The 23037-nt window shown below is 40.3% G+C and overlaps 1 protein-coding gene across 2 annotated transcripts; it reads left to right on the top strand.

Moving 5' to 3' along the window:
* Positions 288–15803, top strand: POLG2 (DNA polymerase gamma 2, accessory subunit). 2 transcript variants are annotated; one of them, XM_013972523.2, is made up of 8 exons: positions 289–959; positions 5234–5360; positions 5470–5575; positions 6381–6554; positions 7717–7857; positions 10045–10125; positions 13708–13808; positions 15600–15803. In XM_013972523.2, exons 1-8 carry the CDS (start codon positions 398–400, stop codon positions 15763–15765), a joined length of 1458 nt encoding a protein of 485 aa, XP_013827977.1. In that variant the 5' UTR covers positions 289–397; the 3' UTR covers positions 15766–15803. The 2 variants fall into 2 exon arrangements, with proteins under 2 accessions (XP_013827978.1, XP_013827977.1); XM_013972524.2 differs by lacking the exon at positions 7717–7857 and having other exon boundaries at positions 288–959.

Below are 23037 nucleotides of genomic sequence, written 5' to 3'. Positions count from 1 at the left end.
GTTTGTTTTCGGTAACTACGTTGAGAATGCAAATTGCCATTTAAATGAGGTGTATGTAAACGGAAATGTGCAAAACACCTAGGTATTTTGGCAAAAGCAAATATGAAAGTAAAGCTGATTCTACTGCCAACAGAGGGATAGTATAAAGCAGATGGCAATGATCTAGCAGCAGTCCGAAGTTTCTAGACCTTGAGGAAAGAGGGATCCTGTATTCGCCTGGACGAAAGGGACGGGGCGGCGGCGGCCGGAACGCAGTGACGTACTTCCGTGGGAGGGACCGGTCTGCTCACGCTCACTTCCGTCGCGCCTGCGCAACTGGACCCCCGGGCTCGCACTGTGGTGGCGGTTTTTGGGATCTGCCAGTTAGTGGGAGACTGCCCTTTAACTCCCGAAGGCGATGCGCTCCGCCCCAGCCATCAGAGCCTGCCGGAGAGTCTCCCGGTGCCTGTTGTCTGGGTTTGGGGGTCAAGTAGATGGGAGGCAGCCGGAACAGTTGTCGGAACGGACAGGCTCCTTCGTAGGGCCCGTGAGGTCGCGAGCGGAGCTGCCCCGAAACGAGCCGAGAGAGGCCCCCGAGTCTGGTGGTGAGGGGAGTGAGGCGCTGGTAGAGATCTGTCACAAGAGACGTTTCCTCAGTGGCACCAAGCAGCAGCTTAGCCGAGATTCTCTTCTAAACGGATGCCACCCCGGCCTTGGCCCCTTGGGCATAGAGTTGCGGAAGAACCTAGCGGCCGAATGGTGGTCCTCGGTGGTGGTGTTCAGGGAGCAGGTCTTCCCGGTAGACGCCCTCCATCGTGAACCAGGTCCTTCACTGCCCGTGGACAATGGCTTCAGGTTAGTTTCTGCAGAAACGCTGCGCGAAATCTTGCAAGACAAAGAGCTGAGTAAGGAACAGCTAGTAGCATTTCTTGAGAACTTACTAAACACTTCTGGGAAACTACGGGAGAACCTTCTTCACGGTATGCTTCACGATTTCATGCTTCAAAATAGGTGTCGGGGGTGGAAAGGCAATCTCGCCCGATTTCACGAATTGCAACTGGCAATTCACGTGGAAAGGAAATTACCTGGATCTGTCTTCTTAATGTAGTTGGGTTTATTGACAATCTTGCTACCTTGGAGACAACTGGTTCATGGGATCGTTATTTTTTTCTTAAAAGAATCTGGTTCAAGGATCTAGTAAAGCTGTCAGTTTCCGAAGGCAACTGAATTTTGGAGTTCAGTTGAGTAGTCCTAGAATTAGGACCTAAGTTAAATCGCGTGTTTGGATCGTTTGTTCATTGTTACTAAAATACTAACAAGTATTTCCACAGTTACTCTTCTTTTTTTTTTTTTTAAACACACGGAAGACTTAGCAAGAGCTCGTTTTGGGACTTCCCGTGGTGGTCCAGGGTTAAGACTCCAAGCTTCCAGTGCAAGGGTGTGGCTTTGATCCCGGGTCAGGGAACTCAGATCCCATTTGCCGCATAGCCAAATTAAAAAAAAAAAAAAGAGCTCGTTTTTCCAGAGTAACAAGAAAATGCCCTCCCTCAGTTTTTCTTACTGATCTACATAATCTGTTGTTTGAAGAGCCCTTCAGGTAATTTTTTAATTGGCAGAATAATAGGACTGATCAAGTTTTATAAGTGATTCTTGAGTGAATACACAGAACTTTGTAGGGCACAGTATACCTTTAAAGTGAAATAGTAAATGATAGTAGAGATCCTGGGGTGGGGGGGAATCAGATATTTTATTTTTTAAAGCATCTCATCTTTGCAACATGTTATCCTTGCCATTTTTTTTTTAAAATTAAGAGGTACTAGGAAGTAATTTGAAATAACCAATGTCCATGGTCTGAAAATTGGTACCTATATTATAACCTTTTAAAGATTTCCTTAATAAATTAAGGCAAACTTGAACTGTTGAGTAAATGTGACAATTTTGATTTGAACTACTTTAATTATTCACGATGGTTTTCCTTTAGGGAAGTTAAATCACTTTTCATTACCATGTCCCAAAACAAATCAATTTTTTCTTTCCTATGAGAAAATGAAACATAGCTGTCTTAGATTCATGAAAGTATTTATTGATGAGCCAGACATTCTCTTCCCTTTAAGAAACTTAAATCCATGCATTTGCCTAATCTTTGGGTTGTCTGGTGCTTCTAGCTTTCAAGTACCAGTTTGCCATTTCTTTCTATGCCCCATGCCCTTGCCTTCTTTATCTCATGTCTGAACTATTGTGGTAGCCTCTGCGTATGAATACTTTGGCCACCTGATTCGAAGAGCTGACTCATTTGAAAAGACCCTGATGCTGGGAAAGATTGAAGGAGAGAGGAGAAAGGGATGACAGAGGATGAGATGGTTGGATGGCATCACCGACTCAATGGACATGAGTTAGAGTAAACTGCAGGAGTTGGTGATGGACAGGGAAGCCTGGCGTGCTGCAGTCCATGAGGTCACAAAGAATCGGACACGACTGAGTGACTGAACTGATCTAAGTATGAACGGTTTTTTAAAATTCTCAGCCATTATATCTCCAAAGATCGCTACTGCCCTATTCTCTTTCTTCTGTCCTGTGATTAGTTACCCATATGTTAGACTTCCCCCATCTTGTTGCCAACTTTCTTGAACACATTGATCACATTTTAAAGTCTGGTCTGATAACTCAGTTATGTCTGTTTCTAGTATCTGTGTTACTCTGGACTTTTGTTCATTTGGACTTTTCTCTTGATTTTCTAAGTAATTTGTGTGTTAATTATAGAGATAAATTGAAGCTCTGGGTGACGTTTTCTTCTATCTGTGGGCTAGCGGGTGGGGATTACTTTTGCTTTGGGCAGGCAGTTAGGGCATATTTATCCAGAAAGTTCATTGACAGCTTCGTTTTCACTTTACCCCTAGAAGGTAAGCCTTTAGGTGTTCCTAGTGAAAGGCTGGGGTGTTTGCCAGGGCCCCTCTTTCTTATGACCTTCGGACTATAATTTTTATACTTCCCAGCCCCCAGCCCCGCACGATGTCAGTGTTTCAGCTTCTCAGTTCTGCTACTTCAGATTGGAAAAGCAACACTAAATGTTGCGTTCGTCTGTCTCTCTTCCTTTCTCTCCAAATCTTGGACCCTCAGTCCTTACTGCCTTGATAGCTCTGTTGTGTCTTTAAACAGGTTTTTTAAAGTTTCTCGGCTAAGCTTTTCTTGTCAACCAGGTTGCCAATTATTACGGGAAGTGGAAGTCTCAAGTGTCGTCATTTAGTGAGAATAACCTAGGTGTAAGAAATCTTCAGCTTCAGTTTATTCTAAGTGGAAATGTTGAAATTATAGTTCTGAAGCTGTTTTACATATATTTTGTGCACGCCTGCTCAGTTGTGTCCAACTCTGAGCAAATAGACCCATGGATAGATTTATTAGGAACCAAGATTTTCACTGTAAGGGAAAAGATACAAAGCAGATAAGGATAAACTTTGTAATATTAAATTTGAATTGACTATCAGTATGAACTTATTTTAAAAATACATATTTCCTAACTTTCTTCGTTGAAAAGGCCTAGAAACAATGACAACAGCAGTGAGCACACCTAGAATTAAGTTTCTAAAAGGAACCAGTAGTACTTGGAGAAATGGCTCATTCCAGGTCTGGGACAGGGACAATATAAGGTGACTTTGGGACAGTTCATGGTGCTAGAAAGCCAAAAATTACTAGAAGACTAAGTATTGTTGTTCAGTCGCTAAGTTGTGTCCGACTCTTTGCGACCCCATGGACTGCAGTGCACCAGGCTTCCCTGTCCTTCACTATCTCCCAGAATTTGCTCAGATTCATGTCAGTTGAGTCAGTGATGCCATCCCGCTATCTCACCATCCCCTTCTTCTTTTGCCTTCAGTCTTTTCCAGCATCAGAGTCTTTTTCATTGAGTTGGCTCTTCCCCTCAGGTGGCCAAAGTATTGGAGCTTCAGCATCAGTCCTTCCAATGAATATTTAGGGTTGATTTCCTTTAGGATTGACTGCTTTGATCTCCTTGTGGTCCAAGGGACTCTCAAGAGTCTTCTCCAGCACCACAATCCAAAAGCATCAGTTCTTTGGCACTCAGCCTTTTTTATGGTCCAACTCTGATATTCATACATGACTGCTGGAAAAACCATAGCTTTGACTATACTATACAGAACTTTGTCAGCAAAGTGGGCTTGAAGGAGATTCCCACTGGCTAAATATGGGACAAATTGAACATTAAAATAAATATTGATGGTAATGGATGAGAACACATTAAATAAAAATCTAATCCACAGTGTTAATGAAAAAAATAAGTAATTAAGGCTTTTGGTGTAATTAAGGCTCTTGGTAGAAAGAGGAGTTGAAGAGAGTTTGTTTTAATAGGAGCTGTGCAGTAAATATAGGAGGAATGCTGGAATAGAAAAACTACCTTTGTAATCCTTGATAGAATAATTCAAGCAGGGGTCATCAGTGAATGCTAAAAGGTTGGGTTGAAGATTTTTGGGGAGCAGGATAATAGTGGGGAATGGATATTCACTGCCTCAACTAGTTAATCTAAATCTGGTTTCATTAGAAATGGGATCATTTGATACTAGGTTCCTCCTATTAGGATGCAGTAAGACATAACATATCAACTAGGTAGTATTCTTGCTAGAAATGAAATCATTAGGGAACATTCAGACAAGTCTAATTTGAGAGTAATCTGTGACTGGCCTGTACTCAAATCAAAAGTCAGTGTTATTAAAAGCAAAGTTGGAGAAGTCAGAGAAATAGTCTAGATTTAGAGTGATTTAAGAAACCTAATCAAAATGCAGAGTATTAACCTTAATTAGGGAGAAAAGGACAGCAATAAATGGCATTTGGGGGTGACAGAAAATAGCATATTGATCATATGTTAGATGAAATCATGACATGATTAATGGTGTAATAAAGGTGTACAGTGAATAGTTTTAATTTTAGGAGGTGCCTGCTGAAGTGTTTGTGGTGAATAAGAAAAAGAAATGTGGCAAAATGTTTACACTTGGTGAATCTAGGTGAAGGATTTACAGACGTTTATTGTACTATTCTTTCAACTTTCTTGTAGATTTGAAAATCTTCAAACTAAAAAGTTGGAGAGCACTACTTGAAATTAAGTGGTAATCAACTAAAATCTACTTTAGCTCCATGTTACTCTGCTGACTGCTATGTTAGCCGTATATTATTAATTTGTCTATAAATTGACCAAAATGATTGGGTTTATTAAACAGATTTATACAGTGATTGATTTATTTTTCAACAGGTGCCTTGGAGCACTATGTTAGTTACCTGGATCTGATAAACAAGAGGCTGCCTTTTGGCCTTGCTCAGATTGGAGTGTGTTTTCACCCTGTGTCTGATACTAAGCAGACCCCTGATGGTGTTAAAAGGTACACGGAAAATGGCATATAACTTGGCCTTGTGTTTAAACACTTTCACTTTGGGATAGATTATATGATTTTCAAATAAATGATTATCTTATATTTCTGATATCCAAAGAATCGGTGAAAAGACTGAAGCTTCTCTGGTATGGTTTACTTCAGCAAGAACTGCAAGCCAGTGGCTTGATTTCTGGTTACGTCATCGACTCCTATGGTGGAGAAAGGTACTACAATAATTAACCTTTAATTTAATAATGAATAGGCAAATTGTCTAAGTAAGAAGTAATACTTCTCTATAATAAATGAAATTTCATTTGATGTAGCTATGTTTTATTTATGAGACGGCTATAAAAATTAATAAGTACATATAAAAAAACTCTTAGTAATGATTTTCATTGTTCTGTAAGACAGAGTTACTTTGGTAAAGATATTCGTTGATGTTTTGGTCAGAAACTTTTGTTGGTAAGACTTCAACAAAATAAAGTTCAAATTCTCTTACCTAGCATTCCTGACTGGTATAGAGTTTGACCCTTGCCCACTCTTACAGCTTTAGCTTTTCCTCCCAACCTCCGTGAACTCTCCATGTTAATCAAATGGTCCTGTAATTTACAATCAGGTTTCAGTGTAAGCCTAAGAGGGAAAAGCTGAAGTAAGCATTTTTGTCTTGCTGTTGTCTTATTACTCTAACTCTCAGAATCTCCAAATACTCACCTAAAGTAAATGAAAGGATCACAAATACTCAGGCTTATGGAAGGATGAGAATGGTATGTGAGACTTTCTTCTGTATCTTAAGTTCATGGTTCCTTCCCTTCTTGTTAATTGACCACAGGAAGGCTAAATAGCATCGGCAGTTATTCTCTGTAATTCGTTCAGATTAAAAAACAGTATTTTTAGCAGTATAGTCATTCATATTTAATTCAACTTAACAGTTCTTATATGGAACTTGACCCATTTCATTCAGTTGCTGCAGGCAACTTTACTTTTTAATGTTTATTTTAATATGTTAATAAGACCAACTTTCCTTTCCAGTTTGCTGTGAGTCCATCTAACTTCAGCAGTGGAGACTGTCAGGATGAAGCAGGCCGAAAAGGAAACAAACTTTACTACAATTTTCCCTGGGGAAAGGAGCCAATAGAAACCCTGTGGAATCTAGGCGATCATGAACTTTTACACATGTATCCTGGAAGTGTGGCTCTATTACAGGTATGTTTTCCCTTGTGCTCCTATGTATCCTTTACCCAGATTCTCTAACCATGATCATTTTTAAGATATACTTTTTAAAAAACCCTCTGACTTGTACATTTTATTATTTTTTTAAATTTTATTTATTAGTTTTCTGCTGAGTCAGGTCTTAGTTGTGGTGCACAGACTTAGTTGCCCCGTGGTATGTGGAATCTCAGTTCCCAGACCAGGGGTCGAACCCTTGTCCCCTGCGTTAGAAGGCAGATTCTTAACCACTGGACTACCCTGTGATCATTTCTGAACCATTTGAAAATTAACTGTAGACTTGGTGGCTGGCCCAAGACTTCTCAGTACTTCAGTATGCATTTCTCAAGTATTACAAGGACTCACCTATATAACTGCAATGCAGTCATTATGATCAGGAGAGTAACAGTAATCTGCTATTACTGTCAAATCCACAGAACCCTTCACATGTAATCAGTTATTCCCATCTGTGCTTTATAGGTCCAAGATCCAATCAGTTATTCCGATCTGTGCTTTATAGGTCCAGGATCCAATCAGTTATTCCAGTCTGTGCTTTATAGGCCCAGGATCCAGTCTAGGATTGGATTTCAAGCAGATGTCACGTGTTCTTAGTCCCCTTCCTTTTATCTTCCCTTGTCTTTCATGACCTTGAGATTTTTGAAGAGTACAGGCCAGTTGCTCTGTAGAGCGTCCCTGGGTTGGAGTTTGCTTGATGTGCTTTTTGCTAGGCATGCCGCAGCAATGGTGCTGCCCTCTCCTCAGTGCATCCCATCAGGAGGCTTGTGATAGCAGTTTGTTACTGGTGATATCACTTTTATCGCTTGATTAAGATGATCCTACCAGGTTTCTCCATTGTAAAGCTGAGAAGTATTTTGAGGTTATTCATTGGCAAGTAATTAATAAGTCTTTTGTGGGCAGATACTTTACGTAAAAATAACCTGTTTCTCACCAAATTTTGACCTGCTGATGTTACAGCATCATTCTTGCCCAAATCAATGATTACTATGAGGGTTGCCAAAATGATAACTTTTAAATTAATTTCATCATTCTGTCTAGATTTATTGATCAGTTTGCATTCTGATTTTGTAAGTCTAAAATGTGATTTTAGGAGGTAGTTCTGCTGAATAATGCTTTAGTTTTGTTGTACTTTTCTATTGAGGGCCGAGACGGGCGGAAAAACGTGGTTCCTTCTGTTTTATCTATAAATGGAGATCTAGACCGAGGCATGCTGGCCTACCTCTATGATTCTTTCCAGCTAACAGAAAACTCCTTTACAAGAAAGAAAGATCTTCATAGAAAGGTACTTTGATATTTCAGAGACAGCCTTGGGAAGTTAAAAATACAGGTTTCTCCCCTCTTTTTTATGTTAGCGTACTTGGTTTCTAACATAAACTCTGAATAATAATTTTTTTAATTGAAATATTTTTCAGGTTTCTTAGAGAATGTGGCCACAGGAATAATAAGCAGGTTCTCGCAGAATTAAAACCGGGAATCCCTACTGGGTAACCCCAAAGGCGTTTCTGTGTGATCTTGGGCAGCTAGAGAGCTCTCTCTGACTCAGCCCCTGAGCCTCTTCACTGATGGCTTCCACTTACATCAGAGCAAAATGTTAAATAACAGTAAGACCAGCCAGACTTGTGGTATTGACCTCTCAGCTTCTGGTCTGACACCAAGTGGCTGGTCACTGGATCACAGGAGCAAGCCATGGGTCTGGGTCAAGGAAAAGGCTTATTTTAGGATGTGCAGTTTTAGCATCCTTACAGGCTCGAAATCAAGAGAGGAGGGGTTGCAGCCGTAGAAGAGAAATGAAATGCCTAATGGAGCAAAATTTTGGCAGAAACAAGAAGGATTAAGACAAAATCAAGAATACATATTGGTTGGTGGGGGGGTGGGGGTTGTCTTGAAAAGGATTACTTTAAACAGCATGGAGGAAAAACAATAGTATAGATAAAAATAGGCTGCTGGGGCTGTTTAGCCCTTGAAGGAAGCTTTACTCACATCCTTTGTTTTCTTGGGGAATTCAGAAGCAAGATTGTTAGCTTAAAATGTGGAGGAGTAGGGGTTTAAGTGGCAAGAGTTTAGAATAGTCCTATTCCCCTCAACTGTGACAGGGAGCGTCTGCAAATCAAAAGTTTTAACATGTTGAGTGCTCACCTGGCGTCAGACGCCACCAGCTTGTAGCTCCACTCTGCACAGTTAGTGATTGTTTATGCAGTGTTCATTTAGCCTGATGTGGCCATTCTGGGAGTTGGGATTTATGGGGCATTTGTGGCAAACAAGGGAGAACCCTTCTTTCTCTTATACCCCACTTCCAAACCATCAGCAAAACCTCTCTGACTCTGTCTCCAACATATATCCTGAATCTGGCCTTTTCTTACCACCTCCCCTGCTTGAACTCTGATCTAAGCCACCATCATCCCCACCACCCTGCGCTGAGTGGCCCTTTTGAACATTCATGTTACTCGGCTCCTCTGCTTTAAACCCTCCAGTGAGCTCCTCTTCTTACTCTGGGGAAAAGCTCAAGCCCCTTAAAATGTTTTACAAAACCTTTTTCTTTTTGACCTCCAACTCGTCTCCACGTTACTCAGTCTGCTCCAGCAATACAGACATCATTGTTGTTTCTAGAACATGCCAGGTGTGCCCCCAGAGCCATGTCATTAGTTCCCACCTCTGTCTGAGTGCTCTTCCTCCAAACGCACAAGTCTTGCCCCTCAATCTACTTTCAAATCTTTGCTCAAATGTCACCTCAGAGAGGAGACTCTCTTATCACCTTATTTAAAATTGCAAACAGCCCTCCCCTAGCCCACCCCTTGCCAACACATATCTTCTTTCTTTCTTTTTTTAAGCACTTACTACCTTGAAATACAGAGCTTCCCTGGTGCCTCAGACGGTAAAGCGTCTGCCTGCACGCGGGAGACCCGGGTTTGATACCTGGGTTGGGAAGATCTCCTGGAGAAGGCAATGGCAACCCACTCCAGTACTCTTGCCTGGAAAATCCCTGGTAGGCTACAGTCCATGGGGTCGCAAAGAGTCGGACACGACTGAGCGACTTCACTTGCTTTTCTTTTCCTGCCTTCAAATATATTACTTTTTTATTTTGTTATCTTCTCCCCATCATGAGGGACGGGGATTTTTGTCCCCACCGCCTAGAACTGTTTCTCGTACCAAGTGTTAAATGGCTGAATGAATGTGTAGCGTGATGGGTTTTGGCAGAGAAAGTGCGAGTGGTAAGGCGCGTGGCGCAGGCTGGGTAGTGAAGGCAGCGGTTCCTTCGAAAGGGCATTTCAACTGAGGGAAATGGAGTTGTCAGGAGAGAGGGGAGCATCAAGTGGGTGTCTTTCTGCAGAATGCCTAAGTGCAGAAATCTATGGCAGCTGACCGTAGATGACTGCTAGCTTCATTTTCACACAGAAAATTTTAACTGTTGAAGAAGCTTCGTGTTTGTTGGTGCTTGTCCTTTTTACCCCTGTTCTTTAAATTGTTTTAGGTGCTTAAACTTCACCCTTGTTTGGCCCCTATTAAAGTTGCTTTGGATGTGGGACGAGGCCCAACAGTGGAACTAAGACAGGTGGGTTAAATAAGCTTTAATGTCTTGATTTCAACTATAACCATTATTCCAAGTAAATGAGTAGTTTGCCATCTAAGTTTTATTTTGATTCATTTAAAATTTTTTTAACTAAATAATGAACTGTGGATAAATACTGTGATTAATTAATGCAAATTGGAATATAGCATACAAAAGAAACTGAATACACTTGCATGGATTTTGCTGTTAATGTCATGCTAAGTCATAATTGCATTTTTTAAAATGAGTATACATAATTTTGGTGATCAAAATATTTGTACAGAAGTCTAGTGAGTAACTTCTTACCTTTTCTCTTTTTAACACTTTTTTTTTTAATTGGAGGATAATTGCTTTACAGTGTTGTGTTGGATTCTGCCATTCAACAACTCGAATCAGCCATAATTATATGTATATCCCCCAGCTCTTGAACCTCCCTCCACTCTCCCACCCAACCCTCTAGACCGTCACAGGGCAGCAGGTTGGGCCCCTTGTATTATGTAGCAGCTTCCCGCTAGCTAGCTACTTTACACAGGATAGTGTTATATCTGGGCTTCCCTGGTAGCTCAGCTGGTAAAGACTCCACCTGTAATATAGGAGACCCTGGTTTGATTTCTGGGTTGGGAAGATCCCCTGGAGAAGGGATAGGCTACCCGCTCCAGTATTGGGCTTCCCAGGTGACTCAGATGGTAAAAGAATCTGCCTGCAGTGCAGGAGACCTGGGTTCGAGCCCTGGGTTGGGGAGATCCCCTGGAGGAGGGCATGGCAGCCCACTCCAGTATGCTTGCCTGGAGAACTCCCTTGGACAGAGGAGCCTGGTGGGCTACAGTCCACGGGGTCTCAGAGACAGACGTGACTGAGCGGCTCAGCACAGCACAGTGTCGTATATGTCAGCGCTGCTCTCTCAGTTGGTCCCAGCCTCTGCTTCCCTCACTGTGTCCATAAGTCTGTTCTCTGAGTCTCCCTCTCTGTTCCTTCCCTGCAGACAGGTTCATCAGTGCTGTTTTTCTAGATTCCATATATGTGTATTAACATACAATATTTGTTTTTCTGACTTCACTCTGTATAACAGGCTCTGGGTTCATCCACCTCACTAGAACTGACTCAGATTCATCCCTTCTTGTGGCTGAATAATACTCCACTGTGTATATGCGCCACATCTCCTCTGTCCATTCATCCGTCAGTGGGCATCTAGGTTGCTTCCATGCCCTCGCCTTTGTAAATAGTGCTGCAGTGAACATTGGGTTACATGTGTCTTTTTGAATTGTGGTTTTCTCAGGGTATACGCCCAGTAGTGGGGTTGCTGGATCATATGGTGGTTTTATTCCTAGTTTTTTAAGGAATCTCCATTGCTGTTCTCCAGTGGCAGTATCAATTTACAATCTCACCAACCGTCCAAGAGGGTTCCCTTTTCTCCCTGTCCTCTCCAGCCTTTATTGTTTGTAGACCTTTTTGATGATGGCCATTCTGACCGGAGTGAAGTGATATCTCATTGTAGTTTTGATTTGCATTTCTCTAACACTGAATGATGTTAAGCATCTTTTCATGTGTTTACTTGTTGGTATCAGCCCAAGCTCTAGATTTGCAATCTTATTTTATTTTTTAATATATCTGGTCAAATTAAATACTCTTAAAAAAAGCCAGGGCCCGTTCAGCAGTCATTTCTGTCTGGGTGACTCAGACCATCTGGGACTGAGTGAGGACTCTTGAAAGATTAACTGGCTTTCTCGAGCTCTTGGGGAGGGTCTGGGAAGGTGGTGATAATGAGCTCAGGGAAAGGGAAGGAGAATGGCTTGATTTCCACATTTGCCCCCAGGATTGAGGAAGACTTCCCAAACACCCAGAAGGTACCAAGTTCCTAGGGAGTTTTTTTTTGCTTGCAGGACAAAGAAGTCTGCCTCTTAGATTTTCATGATTGCTACTGCAGGCCCTTTTCTGTTTCATTTTGTTTCCAAGAAGAATAGTACTACTTGGTGCCCCAGGTGTTTTACCAAACGAGTAGTATCTGTTCTGTTCTTAACTTTTTTCCTCAGCTTTATGACAGAGAGAATCCTTATGCCTGTAACTTTCTGGGCCATGGAAGAGGTTTTGTGGGTTGTTTTTACAGGGATCGGATTTTGGGATAAAATGAACATAGCCTTAATTTCACTATATCAGTTAGATTGCTCTCCAAACTGGCTGCCCCTGTTTGTGGACTCGTCTGTGACATGAGGGCTTTCATTTCCCCATGTCTTCACCTGGGCCTAATCATGCGGAGAGCTTTTTCTTTCCTCTTCCACCTTCTGTTAGGAAGAGGTCATTTTCTGCTGGCAACCACTAACTTACTAAAACTCCTATTAGTCTTTTTCCTGTTACTTTCTAAGATTTATTAATATCTTTATTCTCGTTTGTCCCCCAAATACCATATACCTTAACACCCATTTATTTTGCTCTGGTCTTTCCCTGGGAACTTGCTAGAAATGCAAATTCTTGCCAGACCTGCTGAATCAGAAACTCTGGGGTGAGGCTGAGCCATCTGTGTTTTGCAAGCCCTCCAGGTGTTACTGAAGGTAAAGTTTGAGACCCAGTGCTCTAGTGTAAGCACATGCTCTCACGTGACCCTTCCACTCGCCCTTACCCTCCCCCTCCTCCTCCCCACCACGGACATTTGGTAAAGTTTGGGGACAGTTTCGGTTGTCACAAGGTGAGGGAGAGTGCTCCAGGCATCTGATGAAGGCCAGGGATACTGCTAAACATCTTGCATCAGCAGCACCAGTGAGGAAAATTTTGCTTTAGTTTTTAGTTTTGGATTGTTACGGGCATTTTAAATTTTTCTTTCCTTTTTTTTTTGCATCACCATTTTTAAGAAAACAGTAAAGTAAACTGTCGTTTACTCATTATTATTTCTGTATTTTCCATCAGGCTTTTGTCTCCAGCATTCCACTGATGCTAAGCAGTCATTCTCTGTTCCTGAAACATTTTCTTTAGTTGGCTTCAGGAATACCACTTTCCTAGTTTTCTTCATACTTTTCTGGCTTCTTCTTACTTTTCCTTGATGTCTCTTCGCTTCAGTCCTCAAGTCTCAGATGAGTTAACATAACCCTTTAGACTTAACTGCTTTCTTTCTGATAGACTCTGTTTTGCTTTTTGTGTTTTGAGTGATGATAATAAAAATTCTTACATTTAGTATAAAAATCTCAGAGATTTGCATTTAGCATTCATGGCTCAGACGGTAAAGAGTCTACCTGCAATGCAAGAGACCTGGGTTTAATCCCTGGGTTGGGAAGATCCCTGAGGATGGGAATGGCCACCCCTCCAGTATTCTTGCCTGGAAAATTCCATGGACAGAGAAGCCTGGCCAGCTGCAGTCCATGCAGTCTCCAAGAGTCGGATACAACTGAACAACGAACATGCTCTGCAGTGTTTAAATTCTTAAGAAATATACAGTTTATAAATATACAATATATAAAATTATCAACAATATTATGTAAGTAAAGGGGTTTATGCCCATTTTAAATATTGAAAAAGATGATTGGTGGTTTCATAAAAATAGGGTGCTGCTTCTAGCTACTTTTCTTTCATATTCAGAGTTTTTGTGTTTTTCTCTAGGTTTGTCAAGGGCTGTTTAATGAATTACTAGAGAATGGAATTTCTGTGTGGCCTGGTTATTTGGAAACCGTGCAGTCTTCACTGGAACAACTTTATTCAAAGTGAGAATTATCTTTTTGGTTACTAAAAAAAATTGTATTTATTCAGAGTTTTTGATTATCTGATGTTTCTTTACTTTATGAGTAACAAACCTCTTCTGAATATGTATCTATAATGTAATTTTAAATTATTCCTAATTCTATTTACAGAACCACATACCCTTAGTTAATTGCTACAGCAGGAGGCAATGCTCAGCAGGTATATTTAACCATGCGCTATGTGAAACCTCAGGACTCCTGCTATGAAGTATGTGTCCCTGAGGTTTGCAGTTTATCAGGAATGGAATTACTCCCATTAGAGGCATTTGTTGAATCAGGACTGTGGGAACCTCAGTGGAGTGCCTTTTTCTTGCTCGTTCTTATGGTTCATCCTCGGGTTGAGTGGAAGGTAATTTCATTCCAGAGAACAGAGAACCGGTTTTCTCAGTTGATCGGTGCCTCTGTTTACTTGATTACTTAAGACTGAAACCTGGATATTGTCCGGCACTCCTCCCTCTCCCTTACAGTCCGCGCCCAGTCCGTCGCTGACTCTTGTCTTCCTCCTAAATGTATCTCACGTCCATTTCTCCCCATCTTCACTGTCCCTACTCAAGTTAAGGCTACTGGTATCTCTTGGCTGAATCATTGGACTAATCTCCTGATCGATTTCCCTGTCTCTGGTCTTAGCCTTGTTATTTCCAATGACTTCTATTTTCCAATAAAACAGTTCATTTCCCTTACTTTGGGTTTTTTTTTTTTTTTAGCTTTTTGTGTCTAATACTTATCTTTTAGGTGATAAGTTGTGAAGCTCACTGTCTTGTTCCTTAGTTCTCGAGTAACTTATTAAATATACCTTTCAGATGATGTCAGAAGAAAAATAGGTTTCTATAGATAGAGCAACTGATGGTTTTATCATATATAAAATGAAGTAGTAGTGCTTGAACCTTCCAATGTTCTCAGTTCTAAAATCTTACCCTTTGAGTCTTAAGGACACTATCAAGTTACCTTTGTTCTTTACATAGTAAAGGCTTTATGTCTCAGGATATTTATTTTTTTTGTCCCAGAATATGTTCATTCAGATATATATTAAGCACCTACTATATTTTATGTACTTTAATACAGCAACAAACAAGAGAGCAAAGTTTCCTGTTCTTGTGATGCTTATATTGTAGTGGGCTAGAGTAGACAACAGACAAGTAAGTAGATAAATAAGATAATTTCTGGTGGAGTCCTACAAAGAAGAGAAATATTAATGACCTAGTGTGTGACTGGGTAAGCAAAAAGAAGGCCAGTGTGGAATATATTCAATTATTGCTAAACTAGAAACTGTAACGTTAGCATACTAAGTTATATATTAAACATGGGTTTTGGTATCATTTGTTGTGCACTGGATCTTAATATTAGAGTAGTTGTATAAGAGAGTTGGGTCTAAAATAATTTTCTTGGATTGTATCCACATACCAAAAGGCCAAGGTTATTCTGAGGTTCATACGTAATATCATCCCAAATGATGTGTTGAGATACCAGTATTTCTTTCTTTTTTTTTTTTTCTGACTGTATTTATTTCTTATGTTTTATTTTCTTTTATGGCTTCCAAGCTATTACAATAAGTCAGAAATTTTCTGAAGATTTTACTTTGAAAATGATTCGGAAACTTCAGAAAATTATTTTTGGGTTTAGCTCTCAAGCACTGTCTTTGAGTTTTGTGGCTCTGGAAAGTGACATTGCTTCCAGAGTAATTAATGCTGGTTATGTAGTGAATTTCCAGTTTATATTTACGCTCATATGTTTTGGTTAACTACTTTTTTTTCTTAGATATGATGAAATGAGTATCCTCTTCACAGTGTTGATTACTGAAGCTACTTTGGAGAATGGATTAATACAGTTGAGAAGCAGAGACACCACAATGAAGGAGATGATGCATATATCCAAAGTAAAAGACTTTTTAACTAAATATATATCATCAGCTAAGAATGTATAGATTTCAATATTTGTATAATAAATATTCACCTTTCCTAAGCTGGTTGTCTTATTTAACTTTGTTATTGTTGTTTAACCCGTTTGCACTTAAGAAGTGGATGTTTTTGGTGCTTTGTTGTTTCATTGTTTTTACTACTTCTTGATGTATTTCATGGTATCAGAAATATTTTCAACTATAAGAAAAAGACTACTAGATTAAGCAAATTGGGGTTTGTTTTTCTAATAATAAGCAATCAAGGGTTTAGACTGTCCAGAGCTGGTGTAATTTTTTCCTCTATAGTAGTTAGGGACCAAGGCTCTTGCTATCTTTCCACCATCTTTAGTATATGGCTTATATCTTTCTACTTGTTGCTTCTTGGTCCCAAGGCAGCTGCTATATTTCTAACCTTCTCAGCTACACTCTAGTTAGAAAGAAAGTCAAAGAGATAAGAACTGGCCAGCCATGACTCTTTCCCTTTTTTTTTAATTAGGAAAGTAAGTGCTTTCCCAAACATCCTAACCAGAAGACTTGTTTACTTTTATTCATCAGAACTGAATCACACATTCATTACTAGGCTAGTCATTGTCCAAGGGCATGAGGATATCATGATTAATTTGGATCAAAGACACTTTATCCTTTGGTGCTACAGTACTGTCTTTTAGTCTCTGAAATGGGTTTTGTTATCAGGAAAGCAACGGTCTTTATGCACACTCTCAGATATCAAAGATTAAGCTAAAATTAGGACATTTATTGATTTTTGAAAAGCAAGCTAAAATAAATGTTAAATGGCATAATCTAACATTAGTATCTGATTCTATAAACGTCTATGTGCTGATTATGTTTGTGTTGACTGTGTTGTCAATGCCAACTTGGCAAATATCCCAACTGATGATTTGTGTACAGTGTCTTGAAAGGTTGACTAACTTGTCTGAGTTGACCTTGCCTAGTAGGTTTTTATTGTTTGCTCTTGGGGAGAATTTCAAACACAAAGACATCTACAGGGCAGTATAATTAACTCCATGTACCGATCACCCAGTACCAACAACCATCAACCTATGACCAGTCTTGCCTCATCCACCCAACACCACCCTTCCATATTATACAAAGCAGGTCACAGCTATCACTTCGTTTGTAAATATTTTAGTTCAGGATCTTTTGTTAACCATTTTCATGCCTGAAAAAATTAACACTAGATGATACTAAGGAAATACTGAGAATTTTCTTGAGCGTGATCATGATATTATGGCTTTATTTTTCTTTTTAAAAACCCTTATCTGAAAGACATGTATTTAAATATTTTTGAGTAAAAATATATAATATCTGAGACTTGTTTTAAAATTTAGTTTTAAAAAGTGGTAGAATATAGATGAAAAATAAGGATAGTCCTGAGTTGTTGAGTTACGGGTACATGGGTTCATTGTACTGCTTTTTGCATATGTTTGAGGATTATAATAATAAAAAGGTTTAAAAATCATATCTGTAGTATCAGATACCCAGTTATGGGCTTCCCTGGTGGCTCAAATGGTAAAGAATCTGCCTGCAATGCAGGAGACCCAGGTTTGATCCCTGAGTCAGGAGCATCCCCTGGAGAAGGAAATGGCACTCCAATCCAGTATTCTTGCCTGGAGAATCCCATGGACCAGAGGAGCCTGGTGGGATCACCCATGGGATCGCAAAGAGACATGACTGAACTACTAAACATGTATCCACTTAGTTTCTATTAAAAACTGTCTCATAATTAGATCAAGATCCAAATAAGGTCTACTATTCAAGTTGGTTGTTATCCTCATAGATTTGAGCACTCTCCTGCTCATTTGTACTTTTTTATGAAATGTTTATTTACTACAGTGTTTCCTACTGTTTGGATTTTGCAAATTGTACCACCTTGGTTTAGTTTAGCTGATTCCTCTGTGTCTCCAATCCTCTGTATCTCCTATAGATTGGAAATTGAATCCAGAGGCCTGATCACTTTGGTGTGGGGCGGGGGTTAGGCAAGATGATCGGCAGTAAATGTCTGATTGTTTCTCTTGGGGGAATGCCAGCAATCACTGACCAATGCCCAGATCAGCCAGTTTTTAAGAGGTGGCAAAATGCTGGTACTCTATCATCCTTTATTTATTAGCTAGAATACTTGTGTGAAGGGAAATATCTCATCTACTGTTTGCTTAGGGGTATGGGAAAGGTGGGAGAAATGCTGGGTTTGCCCTCTTTAATTCTTTCTCTTGCACAGTTGTCCTGTCTTTTGTCTCAAGTCCTTTTGACACGACTGTAGTAGTGCTTGAGAGCTTCCTTAGTATCTAATATCTAATATAGAGATTGTATAGTTAGAGTTTCTCTGAGGAGCCCTGGTTCCTTTTGTTGGAAAACTGGAGATTATACCCTGGGTGCCAGGGGTGCTCATTATTAGAAGGTGGTCTTTCTTTCTAGACCTTTTCAGTGTTCAGAGCTGGCAAGTGTGTGTGTGTATGTATGTGTGACTTAGCTTTACTGAGATATGATTTACGTACAGTAAATTGTTTTAAATGTACACATTATGAGTTCTGACGTGTAGAATAACCACCACCACGTGACAATATAGAACATTCCATTATCCCCCAAAAGTCCCCTCATGCCCCTTTAGGACTTTAGGGTTTTGACTTGAACTTCTATCACACATCTGTAATTCCCCACCCTCAAGAACCCTAATTCTCAAGAATCCTGAGAGATAAAATTAGAATGTCATGCCACACAGCTGCTCACCTGCTTTATCTTAACCACAGCACTCTCAGAGACGGCAACACCAATATTCCCACCATATGCCTACCTGAAAGGTTAAATTTCATTTTTGCAGTTCGGGGTCCAATTTTTTGATTATAGTATAACTAAGAATCTAAAAAGTTTTAAGAATTATTTTTCTAAAGAAAATCTCAGTCCAAGCCACAGGTACCTTTATTTAGGTACTGTGACTTCTTAGGGGCCTCAGCCTTCGCAGGAGGATTGCATTCTTGGTCTCAGGTCAGCTGACTGCACTTACTGGCAACATGGAATATCTAAACCGCAGTTGGGGTAAGTAATATTTATGGAGGATTATCCAGATCAGAGGTGTCCGACGGAGGTTATGTATCAGAATCTCCTATGGAGCTTTAAAAAAATAAATATATTCAAGCCCTGTCCCAGACAGACATACTATTTCTCTTAATAGTGAAGCCCACAGGCAGGAGGTGCTAAGATTCCACATGCCTCATGGATAAAAAAGCAAAAAACAGAAATGATATTGTAACAAGTTCAGTAAAGACTTTAAAAATGGTGCACATTCAAAAAAAAAAATCTTAAAAAAATTTTCATAGAGCTCCATACCTGGATGGTATGGTTTTGACAGAACTTCCCTCCAACCCAATTGCATTTAATAAATTTTTTTTTTACCAAATACCTTTCTTAGGTATTATACCACACCAATATTTTTTAATATATTTTAAAAGATGTTATTAGAAACAGCTCTATGGGATTTCCTTGGCGATCCAGTGATTAATAAGATTCTGTGCTTCCACTACAGGGGGCACAGGTTTGATCCCTCGGTGGGGAACTAAGACCCCACATGCCACGAGACAGGTTAAAAAAAAAAAAAAGCTTTATGAAATTCACTTTTCATGCCACCATAAAAAAGTTCTTGACGGTTGCTATGTTACACCATATCTTCCTGTGAGAAAGCATGGAGAAATTTCAGATTTAAATGCCAGGGTTAGTTGTGCTTTTCCTGAAGACTGGCCTGTTACATGTGTCATGTATGTGTTCATTTTGTTTATTTCCAAAAGCTTTTTGAGCACCCAAGTATCAGGAACTTGAGGTGCCGGGATGCAATGGTGAGCAAAACAAACAGCCCTTCTGGGGGCGGGCAGGTGGGGACAACCAATAAGCCAGTAGGTGCATGGGCAATTTCAGGTAATTCTGCGTAGTGATAGTGTTGTAAGATAGGACAGGATGGTGTGCTTTACATGGGTGATAAGGGAAGTTTCTGAGGACATGACCTTCAACTGAAACTGAATGATGCAAAGCAGCCAGCTGTGTGAAGATCTGGGACAGTGCGTTGAGCAAAAGGGAGTAGCAAGTGGCAAGGCCCTTAGGAGGGAAGCAGCATGGAATGAGCAAGGAGCATAAAGCAGGGCAGAGCTGAGGGTGAGGTCAGAGAGATGGTCAGGGTGCTCACTTCACTTAAGGAGCCTGGAAGCCATCGGGACAGAAGGGGGCACAGTTTGAGCAGAAGAGGGACATTCTGTTGTTTTGAAAAGCTCCCTGTGGAGAGTGGAATTTTACAGGAGTAAACAGTCGGGAGACCTATTAGGAGCTCTGACTACCCAGGCGATGGTGGCCAGGACGAGAGAGGTAACAACACCCTCCTTAGACCTGGCAAGACCTGGCAAGAGGTAGCAATACCTCCTTAGTCCTGTGGTTTAGAGGGTCCTGCTCTGGCCTTCTCTGCTGTACCTTCCTCCACATTATGTGTGAGGGGCCAGGGAGATGTGCTTGGAGATCATTGTAATCCTTAGGTGTCTAATTGTCCTAACCTGTGAGTTGATGCACTATCCGAGATCTTAGTTCCTGTTTCTGATAGCGTGTAATGGGGAAGGTCAAAGGCAGGGACTAGTGCACATCTCTCCAGGGCAATAAAGGAGAAAGAAGAATGTGTGATCTTCAGACATCACTGAACCACTCACTGCTGATCATTCCTGTGGTTAGCTCTCCCCTTTATCTCCTTTAGGAGAAGCAGCACTGAGAGAAGGCAGTCTCCTTAGGTTGAAATCTCCCAGCTCTGGAACCAGAAGGGGCAGAAGGGACAGATGCTTGAAGGGAACACCAGTTTGCAGCTCCTCATCCCAGCATGGTTTTCCTGCTGTCCTGGTGTTACCTTGCCTTCTCCCAGCCTCCTAGGGTTGCTGGCTTTTTTCTGAATGATTTCTGAGAGCTCATCAAATATTGTAGAACATCATACTTTATCAGAGACATGGATTAAAAATATTTCCCCTCCCCATTTTTTTTATTTAAAGATTTTTAAATGTTTCATCTAACTAAATTTAACACTCATTTATGCCTTCTGGATCACGAGTCATACTTAGAAAAGCCTTTCCCTCTTAAAAATTATAAAATTCCTCTAATTCTGTAGCTTAATTTTTAGGTATTTTTACTTTTTTTTTTTTAGGTATTTTAATATTTGAGCTAGCTGAATGGATTTTTTTTGTAAAGAATGAAGTGGAAAAAAAATGAAGTGGAGTTCTAACTTTTTTTAATGTGGTTTTCAATTTTTACACTGTATTGAATGTTCCATCTTTTCCCCATTGATTTAAAATGCCATATTCTTCACATACTAAACTCATCCATATTTAGATTTATATTTGGACTTTCTTTCATGTTACATTTACATTTTCTACTTGTTTAGCCATATACCCATAACACACCTTCAAAATCCTGCTAATTTTATAATGCTTTCAAACCTTATATACCTCTCTCTCTCTCATTCCTCACCACCCCCTAACACACACATGCTTCTTGAATCTGTATTCAGTTTCCTTTTTCATGTAGTACATTGTGTGGTTCTTTCAGCGTGAACGCAATTGACAAAACCTCCTCCTTTGTCTTAAAATGTGTTTATTTTCCCCTCAGTCTTGATTGGTATTTTGGCTAAAGTGGTAGTTATTTTGGTTGGTTCTCTTAAGCCACATCATAACCCTTCTTCTATTTGGTGGGGTCTAAAACCTGAAAAATTGGAATTCCCTTGCTGCCAGGGTATGACTGTGAATATCTTCCACCAATTAGATGCATGTCCATAGGACCTGGGAAGGAGAGGGGAGATGATGATTTCCGCTGAAAAGCAAGTGTCTCTAATGGCAGAACTCCACACTCCACTGGGCTCCAGTTCCTGGGTGAGGCAGTTGTACTGAAGGCAACAACGCTAACAGTAGCAGCAGTAGTTGTCTGGTCTCCAGATTGTAAGAAAACGTACAGATAAATTAAAAGACCTTGAGACAAATTATTAAAATTGGAAAGGGAATTTAGCAAGGTTGCTGGATACAAAGTTGACCAAGAAAAGTGATTGTGTTGCTGTGTATCCACAACATGAAATAAAAATACAACTTAACATAGCCTCAGAATATTAACCACCTAGGACTAAATCTAACAAAAAGTACGCAAGATTGTTTATACAGAAAATGATAAAACACTACCGAGAGAGTTGAAGAAGACAAACAAATGATGAAATACTTGCAGTTCAGAAAACTCAATATTATAAAAATATTAATTCTCGCCAAGTTGATCTAAAAGTTCAATGCACTATCAATCAAAATCCATACTATGTTTAGTTTTTTCTGTAAGGAAATAATAAGCTGACTAAAATTTGTATGGAAATGCAGGGACTTCCCTGGCGGTTTAGTGGTTAAGGCTCTGTGTTTCCACTACTGGGGGCACGGATTCCATCCCTGGTTGGGAAACTAAGATCCCACAAGCCTCGCCAAGTACAGAAATGAAAAGGTCAAGAAAAGCTAAGACATGACTAAAAAGAACAAGGTGGGGAAACTGCTCTTCCAGCTGTTAAACGATCTATATAAGAGCTGAGTATGGCATTGACACAGGAGAGAGAAGTCTAGAACAGTGAAACAGAATCCACAGCCCAGAAGGAAACCCACATGTATATGAACATTTGATTAGTGACATGGATGACACTGCGGTTTAGTGGGGAAAGGACGGCCTTTTCAGTAGACAGTGCTGCAGCAAGGGGGTATGTCCATGCAGGGGAGGGAAAACAAATGAGATGCCAGGATTTCCCTGGTGCTGCAGTGGGTGAAAATCTGCATCCCAAAGCAGGGGACACAGGTTTGATCCCTGGCCTGGGAAGACTTCACACACCACGGAGCAACTAACTCCACGTGCCACAACTACTGAGCCTGCACTGTAGCGCCCGCATGCTGCAGCTACTGGACCTACGCGCCTAGAGCCCGCGCTCTGCAACAAAAGACACCTGAGAGACCTGTGCACCGCAACGGAGAGTAGCCCTGCTCGCCGCGGCCAGAGGAGAGCCCACGCAAAGCAACACGGCCAACAATCAACAGTAAACTTAAAAGAAATGCGATGCCAATTTCACATCACAGAAACAATTACAGGCTGATACAAAATGAAATATAAAAGTAACTAAAAAAGCCTTTAGTAAAAAAAGAAGAAGAAAAGCCTTTAGTAGATAATAGTATAGGATAATGCTTGTATGACCTCAAGCTGAAAAAATATTCTTCTGGACACACATTCACAAAAAAGCACTAAACATAAGACACA

Source organism: Capra hircus, chromosome 19 (assembly GCF_001704415.2).
Source record: "Capra hircus breed San Clemente chromosome 19, ASM170441v1, whole genome shotgun sequence".
In the NCBI taxonomy this organism is placed as follows: Eukaryota; Metazoa; Chordata; class Mammalia; order Artiodactyla; family Bovidae; genus Capra; species Capra hircus.
This window is presented reverse-complemented; position numbering and strand designations above follow the sequence as displayed.